The sequence below is a fragment of the Grus americana genome, chromosome 6 (genome assembly GCF_028858705.1).
Source record: "Grus americana isolate bGruAme1 chromosome 6, bGruAme1.mat, whole genome shotgun sequence".
Lineage (NCBI taxonomy): Eukaryota > Metazoa > Chordata > Aves > Gruiformes > Gruidae > Grus > Grus americana.
The window spans coordinates 28,185,952-28,202,709 of NC_072857.1; the positions used below are offsets into that span (position 1 = coordinate 28,185,952).

A 16,758-nucleotide genomic window follows, 5' to 3' on the forward strand; every position below is an offset into this window, starting at 1 on the left:
CAGGACTTGTGACCCCGTGGGGGACCCACGCTGGAGCAGGCTGCTCCTGAAAGTCTGCACCCCGTGAGAGGGACTCCATGTTGGAGCAGGAGAATGATGAGAGGAGTCCTCCCCCTGAGGATGAAGAGGCGGCAGAAACACCGTGAGATGAACTGACCGTAACCCCCACTCCCCGTCCCCCTGTGCCGCTGAGGAGGGGGCGGAGATTGAAGCCGGGAGTGAAGTTGAGCCCGGGAAGATGGGAGGGGTGGGGGGGGAGGTGTTTTAAGAGTTGATTTATTTTCTCATTCCTCTACTCTGTTTTGCCTAGTAATAAATTAGATGAATTCCCTCTCTAAGTTCAGTCTGTTTTGCTCGTGATGATAATTAGTGAGTGATCTCTCCCTGTCCTTATCTCGACCCACAAGTGTTTCGTTACACTTTTTCTCCCCTGTCTAGTGAATGAGGGGAGTGAGAGAGTGGCTCTGGTGGGCACCTGGCCTCCAGCCAGGGTCAACCCACCACATTCTGATACATGATGTTGCAATACCATTTATTCAATACTAAATTTAATATTAAAATTGATTTAAGCTTGTCTAACCAGTAATACAATATGGACCTGACTCATTAGGGTGCAATTTTTCATTTTCCCATAGCCATATTTTTATTTATCATCAGTTCTGTTTTGAATGCTGGTTAAAATCAAACCGACTATGAATCTGTCATTACAAACAATTGGTTCATCACCTAAGTATGTAAGCAGTAAATTTATTTATATCATTAGGTATTTATGTGATTTCAAGATCAAATATTTATCCCATATCTTTGGATTGGGCAGGCTACTATTCAAGAGCTAATGCTGTTGGTTTTTCTAGGTCATGGTCCAAAAGTAGGTCTTTGCAATCTACTAGATCTACATATATAAATGATGAAGCATCTTCTAGAAGAACTTCTCAAAGTGGAGGGAAAAAAAGAATCATGACCTTCAGTGTAACTGAAGTGTAACTTCATTTTTATGAAATTCTTTAGGCAATGATTCAGGGATATGACAGTCAATCACATAAAACAGCAAAATGATTTTCAGACCTTACATGACTTTTGAAAGGCCAGTGGGTGAAAACTGTTTCACTGAGATTTGAAATGACACAGGTGCTCTAAGCAGAGATAGCAATAATCAAAGCTCCTGCAGTGTTTTTCATCTGTTGATCTCAAGGTACATAGATAGTAAAGTCCATAGGTAGGGAAAATACTATATAGATGTGGTAGTCATTAGCTATAAACCTAGATAGATATTTTTTTCTTGGAAACCAGAAAGCCTAAAGAAGCTGGGTTATGATTCAAGTCACATTTGCTGATATGAAAAGATGAAGTCATTGCAAGTGTAATCAGTATTTTGAAGGGGGCAGCAATTTTAAAACATCAAAAGCACTAACATTAAAGCAAGCAAAGAAATTGGGGGCGGAGGGAAGTCCTCCATAAAAAAGCTAGCTTGCACTGATTCACTGTGCTACATTAGGCAGAAGTATAGTTCTCTGTGTGTTGTCCTAGCAGGAAATACCTGATGATTGCTAAAATATTAAATGTTGTGATTGTGCAAGCTGGCAGCACCAAAGGGCCTGAACTGCTCTATTGGATGATTACCTTTCCTCCCCCAATTCTTAAAGCAGAATGGATGGCAGTTTCAGATTGAATATATATTTTCCATCTGCTGAATAGTTGTTTTTGTTCATACTGTTTGAGGTTAACTGCGCACGTACTAATCAAACCCACTACTTCCTTTCTCGTAAAACCAAAACAAAGCTTCATATTACTTTCAGGTACAGTATCTGGGATCAAAGCTATATATATACACACTGACTCTGTGTGGGTTCAAACATTTCGAAGATTCAGTATCCTGAAAGGTGTCGCCTTTTTTCCAGTCCTGAGACTTCCAGTTTGTCTTAAACTCTGAAGACATCAGCCACCTTCAGCCCCTTCAGCATCTGTCCCAGCGCAGGAATGCTCTCAATATTGGTCACCGTGGGCCTTCTCTGCACAGCCACTGCCACTGCTGCAGGTGGGTAGATGAAGGAGGCAAGGTAGCTGGGGGTGACTACATCTTCTCGGTTTCACATCTCTGCAGGAGATAGACTGGGCACAATAGGGAGAGGGAAATGACATGGGATCCCTCCATAGGACAGTCTGGGAACAAGGTCTTGGCCAACCACAAGCTATTTGGAAAACCAGACACATACTTTAGAGCAGTAGCATCTGTAGAGAGGATTCAGAGTTGCTCAAGAAGGAAGAAAGATTTTGACAAACCAGGCCTTGTGAGTTGTTGGCAGCTGATAACGTGGATATAGAGGTTTGAACTGATGAAGAAATTCTATTCCTCTTCATCCCAAATTCTTGCACTGCAGAACTGAAGAAGATAAGCCCTGCCCCAAAATGGACTGATATAAAATGAACTGAACAAATAATACTGAGTCTTCAGAGCTTATTAAAGCAAAAGTCAGTGTCTTCCCATTGTGTAGCAGGATAGAGTACAGAAGTTGTAAAAAGCAGCCAGTGGGGATGTACATGGTACACTAGTTTCCCTTTAAGATTTGTAATGATTTTTTGCAGTATATTTATCAGGTTTGGCTGTGTGTTGCTGTACTGTGGCTTGGGAATAGCTGGTTAAAAATGAGGAGCAAAAAGATCAGAAACAAAAATATGCAAACAGGTTTTCCGTTCAGTTTTACTGTTAATCTAATGGTTCTGTTCCATGTTCCATACAGGATGTCAACCTGTTTGTTTCTAAATGTGCATATGCTTATTTGTACCAGGAAGAAATAGGGGTTTAAATGCCTGATTTTAAATTTCAAATTTCAGCTTTACCATCTGAAGTCTATTTTTTTGCTTCTTAAGTATATTAAAAAGTTTTTGTTGAGGGCAACTGAAGCATGCAGGTCATTGCTCCAGTAAGTGGGCCAAATTACCAACTACTATTTAAGCAACAAGTAATTGCTGAGATTTATAATATCATTTGTAATAATCAAGGCACTTCTGGAGCTTTTTTAAGTATATGAATGCAGTGCCTATTAATTGTGGTGTTGGGAGACCTTTTTTTGGAAGAATTTAGCAGCATTTCTAGGAATTGCCCATGGATAATAGGAGGTGGTAGGACTCCCTTCCTATTGTGCAGGTTTCAAGTACATGACTGCAGATCATTTCTTGACAGTTCACTTACCATCATGCTCTTTACTTCCTTACAGTAATGGAAGTGACTCAGCCAGCAATGGTGTTGGCGAACAGGCAAGGAGTCGCCAGCTTGGTGTGTAAATACAAGCACATTGGGAATGCAAAGGAAATTCGAGTGACTCTGCTTAAACAGACGGGTGACCGATTCACTGAAATCTGTGCTTCAACCTATACAACGGAGTTTAAAATGTTCAGTGTGGAAGAGGTCATTCAGTGCCATGTTAGCCCTAGCCGAAACAATGTGACCCTCACCCTCACTGGCTTGCAAGCTAATGATACTGGTCTTTACATCTGCAAGATGGAGCGGATGTACCCTCCACCTTATTTTATGAACAAGGGAAATGGGACGCATCTCTATGTCATTGGTAAGCCAAGCTGCTTTACAGTACTGTGATATTCCCAGGCTAAGGGACTTGCTATTATTTCTCAAAAGTCTTCAAAGTTCTGTTTGGAAGAAGTGAGGCTGAACACTGATTCAAGCTCTGAGAATCATGGTTAGTTCTTATTCCTTTCAGGTGTCCCTGCACACACTTAAAGCATTTATAGTCATAGCCATGCAATGTATTTAGCAATGTATGGATGTTTGACAGCATAAGAAATACCATATAGTGTTCATGTATGTCTAGGCAGTTAGATATGTAAGTGTAGAAACAGTGGAGAGCAAGGTTTATGTTCTTCTGGAGAGAAAGCCTATTTTCACTGGAGACTGAGTGGGCAGGGAGTCAGAGCTCACTCCTGGTAGTATCCTGGGATAGCATATGCTAGAGAAAAGCAGTGTGGAGGCTGACTTATTGACTCTACGGTCTTCCTTATGAGGCTCATGTGTGACATGACTTGTGTGATATCATATGTTTTAGATCCAGAACCTTGCCCAGACACTGCCATATATCTCTGGGTATTAGGAGCTACTGCCTCAGGATTTTTTCTTTACAGTGTCATCATCTCAGCCATTCTCGTGGGCAAAGCGGTAAGTCCCATCAACTCAGCCCCATCCTGCTAATAACACCCCTTTGTCTGATGAGGACAAGGAGAAAGAAATGAGAACAGGGGAGAACACTGGGAACAAACACACTGGGATGCTCCTTTTTACTAGTGCAATGCTGTTACAATAATGCAAAATAAGAGAACTTGCTGGAGCAAGTATTTAGATTTGTTTATGGCTCATTTGTGTTGCCAGAGTACCAGAAAGCAGTCAGCTTACATCAGCTGGACTGACCCTTGGCTTAGGTTTGGATGCTTAGAAAAGGTTGGAGTCCTGGATGCTTCTGGGATCAAAGGCAACAGTCTTTACCTGTACTCTGATTTCACAACTGATTCATACAAAATCCCAGGATCTGATTTTTTCTTTTCTCACTTCTGTGCAACGCAAATTTAAAGAAGCTCCCCCTTGTGATGGGGGGGGGAATTGTAACTTACAGCATTTTAACTTCACATCTAGAAATGTCTGCACACAGACAAAGACGTGAAATGTAAGCCTGGGTTGCCTCTTTCCATGGGATCTGGAGTACTCACAGTCTGTTAGAAATAAACCTGATGCCAAAGCTTAAAACCAAACAGTATCCTTGTCCCATATTTTTCAGTCTGCCCTTGTCCCTAGAAGCTAAATGAAACTGTCCGGTGTGACCACTCCTAGTTTTTAGTATTCAATGCTGAACTCTGCAGCAGAAGCACCTTCAAAGGTCTAAATGAATGTCAGGACTCCATTTTTTTGCTACATGGGCTCTGTAACTCCTGATTCTCCCTCAAATGGTCTCAATGGATCTTCTACAAAGTGGGACGACAGGGAAAGGTATCTAGAATATCTTCTACTCAGTAAAGGCAGAACATCCATCAGTTTTCTCTAAAATGTGCTGGTCAATGATAATGCTGTGATCACTTGTTTATTTTACTGTCTTCCTATATTTTATAGATAAAGAGAAGACGATGTCTCACTACTGGGGTATATGTGAAAATGCCTTCTGAAAAGCTAGAGAAAAAAGTGATTCCATTCCACATCACTGTTAATTGAAATAAGGAAAGAGAGAAACCGTTTCCTAGCTGGGATGGAGAGTCCGCTAATTCACTTAAGTTAAAGAAATAAAATTGTCTTATTACAAAGGTGTGCGGGAAGGAGAGAGAATATTCTTTGTAACTTCTATGGTTTGGAGGAGAATAAATAGTTTATGCATTAATATTTCAAGGTTAACCCTGTCACTTAAAAATGGCTACATTAGGCCATTGATTCTTGGAGTTGTATTGTACCAATATGTAGTCTATATATATATACATGCATATATGTATAGCATTAAGAGCTATTGCTGTTGCATCTTACTGTCAAATTTCACCATGTCTACTGATCAACTGAAATCCAAACACTATTACAACAGAGGCTTTTGTGTCATTGCAAGGCTGATCCTATAGGTCTGGGGGGCAGAGGCAGAAGAGCACACTAATGTACAAAGGAATGTTGACTTGTTTCCCTGCATTGCTATTTATTGGTCCCATTTCTGGCATTAGTGCTCTGCGCTTCCACAGAGGCATCACCGTAGGCTGGCACTGATGACACTGCTGCTCTGAAAGCCCCATCTCATCTCTTTTTACCGTCATTGTGTCCCAGCAGTGCTGTGCTGGAGTTAATATCAATGATATCTGAGCCAGTGCTGACAGCTCTGTTGGAGAGAAAGGCTGCCCAGCAGGAGCCCTCTTAGGCTGTTGCTGGGAGGATGTTCCAGCTCTGCTGGGGCCTTGCATTTTACAAATGCTAAATTAGCATCTATCCAAAAGGCAGAAGTATGTTGCTGTGTTTAACTGAGTCTATTTTCCATGAAAATACCAACAGTGTATAATCTTGTTTATTAGTTATGTACCATTCAATAAAAACCTTGAAGCTTTGCCCAAATTCAAGCTCATTTCTTATTCACCGTTCTCAGAAGAAACAGGAAGTGGCTACATGTTAGAAAGCAGCGATGAGAAGATGAACCTTTCCCCTCTGACCTTGTGTTTTGTCCTTCTGAGAAAGCCTGTGTGCTCATGCCAACACTTACTTTCTCAGCTCTCCTCCTCAGGGGGCCACCATTAAAATCCGTCAAGTCTTCTGTTTGTCTAGTTAGAGCTGCTGTGATGTGGTTCAGAGATGCTACCAATCACCTTTTCACTTCCAGCAATGTTACTTATTTGCAGAAGGTAGCTGTAACGACTTTGACAGCATCTCCTGTACGTGTTTATACAAAAAGCTAGTCCTAGTTTCAAATCCTGTTTTCTTTGCACCTCTTTGACACTCTCACTCACTAAATGGTAGCTGACACACAAAGCTGTTGGAGCTTAAAACAATTTCAACATTCTCAGCTACCGCATACTACTGTGACTCTTTGCTATCAAAATTTCACCTTACAATCGAAAAACTTGGCAGCATGTGTCTCTGTTTCACAGCTGTGAATCTATATTCTTGGCTCCATAACTGTGAACCCAAACCCCACAGCCCTCTATGCCATGTTCCTGCGGTGGCAGCAGCTCCCAAAACACCGAATCTCATTGCTCTTTTGGTTTGCTTTTCCCCTCTTGTCCCTTCATCTGGCACCACCTCCAACTGTACAAATAACCATTCGGATTCTCAATTTGCCAGCATTTGGAGGTGCTAACTGCTCTTTCAGTGTTAACCTACAATTGTAGTGCATTAAGTAAAAGTAGCATCTGATGCTACCTTTTGCTGAAGGTGTTTTAGTATTCTGACATCAGTCTGAGATTTTTCCCCTAATTTTCCACTAACCTGGTGTTTTGGGCATAAAAAATGGTCAAAGATTACACATCTGATGTCACTGCAAAATGACTGAATTTCTGCCTATTCAAGTGCAGCCTGCTCAGAGAAATGTGTTCCATGATTGGTAAAAATAGATTTGACCCACACATCCACTTGTACAAGCTGTAAAGTCTTTCAATAAATTTACCCTGGCAAAGCAAGAATAACTATCCAGGGCAATTTTTTTCCACCACAGCAAGTAGTAGCTCAGATATCCCCTGAATCATGTGTCTGACTCCTAATCAGGAATCAGCTGTTTCTTCTTTTTCTTTTCTTTGACAACTCCTATACACTGGGACCAAGAACTCAGTTTTTTAAAGCAATCTATAAGCAGCTCTATTAAATGATTTTCTAAGTTTATAATTTCTGGGTGAAGAGATGCTTTGGACCTGTATCAACAAGCCCATGACCTCTGATCACAGCTGGTTGTGAATCTGTGTTACTGCAGAACCTCTGTATATTCCAATTCAGCTTCATTTCAGGCAGCTAAGTTGACCATGGTTAGGCCTTCTGCATCCACCTGGACTAACCCCTCTTAGTACAGTAGCATTTCCTTGAGACATTCAGCCTGTAATGACCAGTGAAGAATTCTGCCCTAAATAAGCTGCAAGTTGCTAAATTGCCTGATTAGTGAAGGTTACAGGAGAGCAGAGCAGAAACCATCATCTCACATATGGCAATAGCAATATTTTGTGTTTGCTCCTGCACTTAAATAATTCCTGGTATGACGTTTATTAATTATCCTATTGGAAATTAATTTGCCCAAATTCTCTGGCTGTTCTGAACTTCTCTTCATCATCACTAGCTACTTTTCCCAACCTCATTTTATTTCTGCAGTGCTTAATTTTCTTTGGCTTTCCTTACCACTGTAGCAGCCTTCCCTGAGCTAAATGTTATGTAGGCACACATTATCATTTTTGTTCTAAGCCAGGTTCCCATTTTGAATTTTCTGGCAGGGTAATAGGTGCATTCCAATCAGCAGATGTAGCAGTTAGTTAAGACAAAAGTGGGATTTCGGTTCAGATTTTATTGACAATGATACTCTTGTAATCTATATCTGGCACCACAGGGGTGAGTGGAGCCTAAGTGCCCACAGAGATGATATTTATACCTATCTCCATATGGTCCATATAGTAGCTAGCTCTGAAGAGTGCAGAGCCCAGACCTCAGGGAATTCCCATTCCCCTGATGACCTGTGCTGCCCTCCAGGACTTTGAGCTCTGTGCTTGGAGAGCATCTTGCCATGACCAAGTTGACGTATGCAAGTTCGATATAGTTTTCTGTCAAATCACAGCAGTACCAATATGAAAGGCGCAAAGTCTAGGTCAGCATACAACCCAGAAAATGCAATAAAGAGGAAATCCTGACTCTTTCTGGTAAGAATGTGGAAAGCAAAGGCAAAAGGATTTGGTCTCAGAACTCTGCTTATTAGAACAGGGAGTTTAAAAACATAACTAAGAATCTTACCTGGACAGCCAAATAATGAGACCATACTGCTTGGTGAGGTTCAGAAGGAGTCTCTTTTGATGTGCCCCTTCATCCAGACAGGAGACATGTCAGCCTGTTTGCGAAAAAGTAGTAGTGAGTGCCTGGCTGCATCTGAGTGGACATTCACAGGTATACTTATCTGCATCAAAGACAATGGCATATGCATACAAACACCCCCTCAATATTCTACTTTCATTTTCATCCACTTTTTTATCTGAAGTATTTTTCTCCTTGCCATTCTCAATTATCAGAGTCCTAGCTGATACAGAAAAACATATGACAAAAGTATCCTACCTGGCTACTCTATGAGTAGGCAATGAGTAGTCCATCATTTTAGATGATGATTTTAGTCCATCGTTAGAGATTTTCCTGTGAAATATTCAGATTCCCCACTCTTTGGGGGAACATGTGAATCTGAACTCACTACTTAGCCAGGCCTTGAGGTCTGTACGGAAAATCCATTCATCCTGTATTCCACAGATCTTTACCAAATTTAAAAAAAAAAAAAAAAGAATAATCAAGGATCCCTAGGCTATGCAAGAGCAGACTTTTGTTGACCTATTCTGATTGTTCCTAAGCTCCTGACCTCCTCAAGATTCCTCTGGGCCTAATTTCTTGCTTTTCAATAACCAACATTTGCATTGGCCAGGTAACTCCTAACTGAACTGGTTTGATACAATTCCTGTCTGGGTACTGACTTCAGGCTTTGCAGCTCCAAAGCGTATGAGCATGTATGTGAGGGGCTGGGGTGAGATTTGGAGGCAAAGTATGTTGGAAGGTAAGATATGACTGGCTTCTTCCTTTCGCTAGACAAAAGCTATTCCTGGGGAGTGAGCCCTGAAAAATAAACCAGAAAATGCATCAGTTTTCCCTGCGATGGGAACAGTCTGAACCATGACTAAAGAGCTCTGCTTCTAGGAGAGGCATAAATAGGATCAGATGATATAGCCAAAAGTTATATCATGAAATCCAAACCAAAGAAGGCTGGTGTATAACAGATGGTTTTATGCATTACTAAACCCAGTTTATTCTTGACATTTGTAAAGTGGATGCTTGCTTGAACACATAAATGGTACTTTGAGCTAGCTTCTATCCTTGGAAGGTAATGTAAATTTTGAATGCAGGCTTATGGCTGGGAGGGAGGTGTGGGGAAGAGGTGAAATTGAGAAAAATTTTGAGCTGCAGAAAATGAGGAAAGAATTACAAATACACAGCACCATACTCTGCTGATCCTGCAGATTCCTGAGCATCACTTGGGCATAATTATTCCTGTACTTCTACACACATACATTCAGCACTTACATGACTTTGTTATAATTTTCTGTGAATGTTTTTTGTGACTGATAAAAGAATAGTCTTATTTAAGGGCACTTTTATACTGTTTACCAAAGGGGAATGGTGAGGAACTGTGGTATGTTTGAGGAAATAACACTTACTGATAAAAGATCTTAGTAACTATGGGAAGGGGGTTGTAAAAATTGTCCCTGTGTCAGTTTAAAATTTTTTGTTGTTTACTGGAGGGACAGAGCAAGGAAGAGTTCATGTAAGGGACAAAACTTAATTGGGTATCATTGATAATTCCTGCTGATGTGACATGGCAGATGCTTCCATGAAGTAGAAGATTATTAACCACTCAAAATTTCACTGTTCTTTCATTTTTTAACTTTTAAAATGGAGATTTCTTTCTATTTCCATAGTCAGCTGTCTTAACCACAGTAATGGTTTTACATCTTAATGAACATTTTTTTAGTGGTTATGAAGTTACAGTTGAACAAAAAGTTCTCAGTTTCTTCACTGATGGTGTTTCTTCTTTACTGGCTGTTTTGGAAAAGTAGTACTTTAAAATATTGAGTTTGATCTGTTTCATTTGCTGCTCTAGGGTGGGATGTTTCTACACAACAACACTTCTGTTCTGTTCAAACATCCACGTGATATAAATGAGGTCCCAAACTATTCAAGTTACTTTTGTTCATAGGAGCAGCAACAGGCAAGCTTCCTGCAGCAGAAGCGGTAAGACAGAGGCATTTTTCAATATAAGTATATTAAAAATTTTTTTTGAAAAAATCCATTTTGAGATATGTTTCTTTCATCATTGGACTACTCTTGGATTAGCTGGGTTTTTTCAACTAAAAACAAGACCTTGTTTTCAAGGAAAATGGAATTTCTCACATAATGGCATGATTCCAATAGGTGGAACTTTAAGAAGACCACCTCCTGTAACAGGATATGTGATACAACTGGGAGAGCTTGAAACACTAGGTAACATCTGGTTGGACTGTGCTGTGTCATGGGTGGGATTTATCAACATTCATGCTCTGCCTTGTGATGCAGCAGCTTGTGTTGAAAGCTGGAACAAACAGAAGGATGCTTCGTTCTTCACAGACAGGATTAGAGCCTGAGATGTGGGTTTTCTAAGGGAAATGGAAATTAATGTTTTGGCCAAGATCACCATTTACATGAAAAATATAGAATTGTTGGTTTTACATAAATAAAAATATATACACTGAGCAAATTCTTCAAACCAGAAACTGAGTAGCCAGACCCCAAAGACTCCTAGAGGTCAGTACACAGAGGCAATAAATGAACCCTGCTCTATATGAAATGGGTTACTGTTAACTTACTACACCTTAGTCCTGCTTTTAGAGCTTCTACTTGGGGATTTGTAGCTTCCTTGAACTAGTGATGAATGGGGCCAGCAGAAGTACTGCTTACTTTTGTGCAAACTAGGAAGTGTCCCTCCACAGTGTACGGGGATTCGCATGTACTAACTTCCACAGTACTTAGTGCTGGGCACTTGCGTCATCATTAACTATAAGAAATATATCAACCTCCTTCCTCCCTGTGAAAATTCTCACTGAAAGTTGATCTCTGTTGGCCTTCAGCCGCACTACAGAGACCTCTCTTCATGTGTGGTGAAAGCTGAGGTGTTTGATGTTCTGTAGAAACTCTGATAAGACTTCTTTCTTCTTGTATGTTTTCAGAGTTGGCCTTCTTGCCTGCTAGACAGTCTCTAGTTCCTGCTATTGTCATCTTTTTACTTCATTTAAACCGAAACAAATACAACAAATAGGTGATTAAAAATAGGCCTTCTCTTCTCCTGCACCAGAAACAGCGTTTAGGTGGTTATAGAAACACAAAACCTGAACTAATTGATTTGCATCATACAGATTAAAAATTTAGATGCAATGAGCTGGACAAAAATTGTAGAAATACTTGAGGGGGAAACAAGAACCAAAAATAATCCACATTTGAAACTGTCACAAAATGTGGTATGCTAGCACTACTTAATCAAGATCAGAAAGCAAAACAGTTCATTTCTCTGTAAATTATCAAATTCTTCTGGTAAGTGACACTCTGGAAACATTCGATAGCTTCATAACTGGCTGACTTAATGTTTTACATGCAGGAAAGATGGCTAGAACAGCAGTAATCAGCAGAATAAGTTGGTTTCATAGTTGAGCTTTGGTGAGGTGTTAGATCGTGTGGGTAGCATTTATAAAAGCTCTCTCACTTTTAATTCTGTAGCAAAGATGACTGTCTGCTTCGCGAATTAATAATATTTTCCTTTCTTTTATAATGCCAAACTAATTCATTATATCATATTTTATTTTATGACTATTTGTCTAGTCTTCTTTTTATAGTACTCTCTCATTAAGATGGAACATCTCTCAAGCTCTTTTCTCTCTTTGTCTCTCTGCAATAATATAATGTCATTATAATAATTTCACTAATAGGTTCCAAACTCATGTTACTCCCCCTCCCATATGTAAGCCACAGGCACATATCCGGTGTAAAAATTCTTTGCATTAACGTCATCATTTATACTGTAATTTTCAGATTAACTTCCATTATTGTTTCTCATGTTTTTACTTCATATTTTATGATTAAGAAAGACCAGGCTTCCATATACTATTATTAAATACAGCAATTGCTCTACTACCAGTGATCACAAGAAAGTTGTAGTTCTTTCATGGAAATGGACAAAGTCACTTCACTCTCAGGTTTCAGATACCTCAGTTGGAAATACACCTTAAGCATTTACTTTATGGTTCCTGGAAGTAGGGCAGTCACAATGCTAAAAGTGACATGTGTTTCTTTCTCCTCTTTTGTTTTTCAATGCCGGATGCTCCATAGGACCAGATTGCTTGTGTCTCATCCAACAAATATATGAAATAGGGCTATGTCTTATTCACTAGGTGGATGACATGCAGAGGGGGGTAACAAACTGCATGGCACCTGAACGAAAGTCAGGTGGCAAAAGGAAGAGTATGGAGGAAGTGAGAGGAAGTCAGCCTGTCTGCACATAGCATGAATGTCATGTCTAAATGCGGCACCTTTTTAAATGATTCTCCCCCAAAAAGTCAGTTTAGATGTGGCAACATTGATGCTTTTGGTGTTACTTTCCAACACGCAGAGCAGGAAACACTCAGCACCTAGGTCTGCTCTAGACAGATGAAGTATTTGAATTGAATATCCTCTTCCACTGACAAACTGCTCACATTAAACATTTTGTCTATATCTATTTTGGCAAATTTTCGTGTATAGAAAAATTCTGGGAAAAAGGAAGTATGTTGGCATTTCAAAATGAAATACTTTGACTTCTTTGAAATAGTGTTTCTCTTCAAGATTTACTTTAACTAAATCAAATTTATAACAAAAAAACTTTGCCAAACATACAAGTATTTTTTTCTCAACTTCCTAGGTTGTAAAAAATTCAGATTCTTTTCATATTGGACAGTGAATTTAAAACTAGTTATTCTCATAAGTCTAGTCTTTGCAAAAGAACAGAAATTATGTATGTGAGTGTCAAATCTGTAAAGAAAAAAATAATGAAGCTTTAATATTACAAAATCCAGAAGAGGCCAAATGTAGCAGAAACTATTGTGTTGATCCTCCTTTCTCACCTTACAATAAAACCAGAAGTATTTTGTGTTAATTATGACATTTGAGTGGCTAATGAAGGTACAATTATTTTTCAATAACTAGTCAGGTGGTTTTTTTCTGATTATAATTCTTCCTATGCTATAGGTAGCTACCGTTATGTGATTCCAAATTAAATTCATTACTGTGACGAATAGAACTTTAGATACTGCCAGTTAGACCCAACTGGATCTCTCCAACTTCCTTTTAACTTAATCCTTTCTTTTCTCTATGAATTTAATTTTTCTGGAGACCAGTATATGGATTAAAAGCATTGACACTTGCAGCTAACTACTCAGACTCACCCTCAAAGCTCATTCATGTGGCTTTAAGCTCATAAATAAATCACAAAATCTTACTCATCATATAATAGTAACAATAGGGCAAAGATTAGTGAAATGTTTAGGTGTTGCAGAAAGCTGTCCCTGCAACAGAACTGGAAGTGCAGAAGCTGGAAATAGCATGTTGTATGTGAAGCAGGTAGTGTGGGAAAGTGGAATTAGGCTTTAAATCTATTAAACATATACAATGAAATATAGTAATATAGAATTATGCATATGAAATACACATAGCTCTATACCGAGCATGCCTGAAGGCTGCCCATGCTACCCAAACCCATGCTTGATTATAATAAAAACTCTTGAAAAAACCTGTCACTTATCCAGAAATATTGTCATGACTCTGTTCTGAAATAAAACCTATAAATTATCTGAAAAATGAAATGTTGCCAGTTTCTGTCTAGTTGCTAGAAAATATTTCCATGTTTTGCTGAAATGCTGTTTTCAGTTCTTTCAACATGAAACTGATGCTCTAATGATATGTGATCACTAGAGATACCATGGCATTTTTGTAATTGTAAAGTGTTTAAAGAGAGTACCCCAGCAAAATATCAAATCAAGATATTTTACAAGTCATGCAGAGTTCTCTTTTCCTGCCTAATTTGTTCACTTGGGTATGCATGAGTACATGGCTGCCACTTTCCAGTGGTGGGTGAGTTGGTCCTATTAGTCACCTTCACATAATTAGAATTGGCCAGACTGTTCATACAGAGAATGGTCCTTTTTTAAAAAACTCTGTGCGTGTGTGCACACATGCATGCAGCAATTAAACTGTTTTTGACAAAACCTTCCTTGGGTCAAAGTTAGACTTTCTGTTCAGTGCCAGAGACAGGAACAAGAAAAGCCACTTGCCTGAAGGCTGTGGCACTCAGCTGGGAAGTAAGACACACAGATTGCTGCTGCCTGATTCCACATCAAAGGCAGGGACATGCCAAGATCACTGACTATCCTAGGAGAGTGCTCACTCTCTCTGCACTTTCAGTGGGAAACTTTCAAGACTGCCAGGCCTTCCTTATTTTCACTGAAAATCTGTGAAAGATTGCAATTTTGCACTGACACAGATTGGGAAATTCTTATCTTGAAACTTTGCAAATCTAATAGCAAACATCATAATGATTTATTTGTTTGTTGTATTAAAGCTCTTTGAGATTGCTAAAGAGGTTATGCTATTAACACTGTCCTGTTACAGCATGGATTTAGTGATTTCAGCAGCAGTAAATCTGATGATTACTGATGAGTACTGTAATCTATGTCTTGCAATAGAACTAGGAATCATTGTTTTCAACAGTTTTGAGACACTTAAACATACTTTACTCAGTAGATTTTTATGACAGAAGAAACTGACTGTATAAGGTTCAAAACCAATAAGCATCTTATGCTTATGCAAGAAAGATCTCTGATCTGAAAAACTCATATGTAACTCGTATCACCCATTTAGGTGCTGCTGCCTACCAAGGATTAGTCTTTTGCATCTGTTTCCAGCTGTAGTTTTATCTATGCCGGTAATGCTGTGTTTAATTTTTCTTTTCCCTTTCCAAGTCACACACATACTGCAGTTAGGCATCTTATCTGTACCGTTTGCAGGTATTTAAGCATGGGATATCATAGCTCATCTTTTTTGAAACTGGCAAACTACGTAGCAGACTGCCCTTGGCTCTAAGTCCTGCTGCAGCTAACTCACTCTGGGACAGAGATTTCCATCAGCAAGGCAGGCAGTACATTCATTGCCACCAAAGCAGTCTGCACTAGGCACATATTATACACTAACTTTTTAATTTCTTTTTTTTTTATAAAAAAGGTTGTCTCCTTTTTTAATTCGCTGTATTCAGACTTGTTTAATGGGTCTTATGTTTGCCTCTGTATGTTCCTTCCTTTTCCCCATATTCGTTTTTAATTCTATAAGTTTATGCCTTTGTGAATAGTTTGGGCCTTACAAGCTGCTGTATGATCACATTTCTGCGTGAATCCACTGATAGCTACTGTTGCAAAATGAATCTCTAGCATTTTTTTAAGATGAGTTTCTATAACTCACTGGCTGTGTGAATACCAATAGACACTCAGTTCTGTGGTAGGACAACATAGCAACAGTAACTATTTTATATGTGGTAATATTATTTGAAATAATCAAGAAGAGTACAATATACATGAATACTAATAAAATAGTACCTGCTTTATAGCGTCTGCAGGCATGATTCAAGACCAGACGTAGCAGGCAGAAATAAAAGGTACCAATGATGCTAAAAGACACTGCAGCAGCTATACAGATGGTGATTTCCACCTCTGGATTCCTAGGTGGTGAAGCAGAAAACCCTTCCCCTCTGATATTTCTGTTGGAAAGGGTGAGTCAGGATGAGACCTAAAACTTATACAGACACATAACAGAGAATGTGACAATGCCACAATTCAGACTGCCTGGAACAAAGGAATGGAGAATCATGGGATAGTTAGGGTGGAAAGACAATTCTGGAGACTATCTAGTCCGACTTCATTGCTCAAAGCAGGGTCAGCTGCTGTGCCGGTGTTTGACCACCCTAAATAAAAGAATTTTCTTACATTTAAATGGAATTTCTTATATTGCTTCTTCTCCAGCCACTGGGCACCACTAAGAAAAGTCTGGTTCTGTCCTCTTTATAACCCCCATCAGGTATGTATACACACTAATAAGATGCCTCCCGAGTATTCCCTTCTTGAGGCTAAACAGTCCCAGCCTCTGTGAAATCAGGAATGGCCCTTGCTTGACTTGGATGTGTAATTAACCAGTTAACCTGTTAGGAGACAAGACATAACTCACTTTAAGCACACAGTCTGCAGGCTGCTCACTGAGTTCTGCGACAATTTTTTTCAAGGCTGCTTGCTTCCTTTCTCTGTACTGAGCACATCTGACTGCTCCAACCGCCAACTGTGCTGCAGGAGACTCTGTTACATGGGTGAACTGCCTGGCCTGCAACAGAAATAAATAGCAGGTCAGTCAGAGAACTTGCAGTTGTTGACCTACGCAATCACCCCAAAGTATCACTTTTTTCCTATAAAGCAATA

The 16,758-nt window shown here is 39.5% G+C and overlaps 1 protein-coding gene across 1 annotated transcript; it reads left to right on the top strand.

Moving 5' to 3' along the window:
• The first annotated feature begins 1,882 nt into the window (after positions 1-1,882).
• Positions 1,883-6,062, top strand: CTLA4 (cytotoxic T-lymphocyte associated protein 4). The gene is made up of 4 exons (XM_054830700.1): positions 1,883-2,035; positions 3,216-3,566; positions 4,059-4,168; positions 5,111-6,062. The coding sequence occupies exons 1-4, from the start codon at positions 1,978-1,980 to the stop codon at positions 5,207-5,209; spliced, it is 618 nt and encodes a 205-aa protein (XP_054686675.1). The 5' UTR covers positions 1,883-1,977; the 3' UTR covers positions 5,210-6,062.
• Positions 6,063-16,758: the final 10,696 nt, after the last annotated feature.

Excerpts from the sequence above, each read along its gene's own strand:
- CTLA4 (XM_054830700.1), top strand. The coding sequence starts at position 1,978 with ATGCTCTCAATATTGGTCACCGTGGGCCTTCTCTGCACAGCCACTGCC. Across the intron at positions 2,036-3,215 it reads AGCCACTGCCACTGCTGCAG|TAATGGAAGTGACTCAGCCA; the intron begins GTGGGTAGATGA and ends ACTTCCTTACAG. Across the intron at positions 4,169-5,110 it reads CCATTCTCGTGGGCAAAGCG|ATAAAGAGAAGACGATGTCT; the intron begins GTAAGTCCCATC and ends TATATTTTATAG.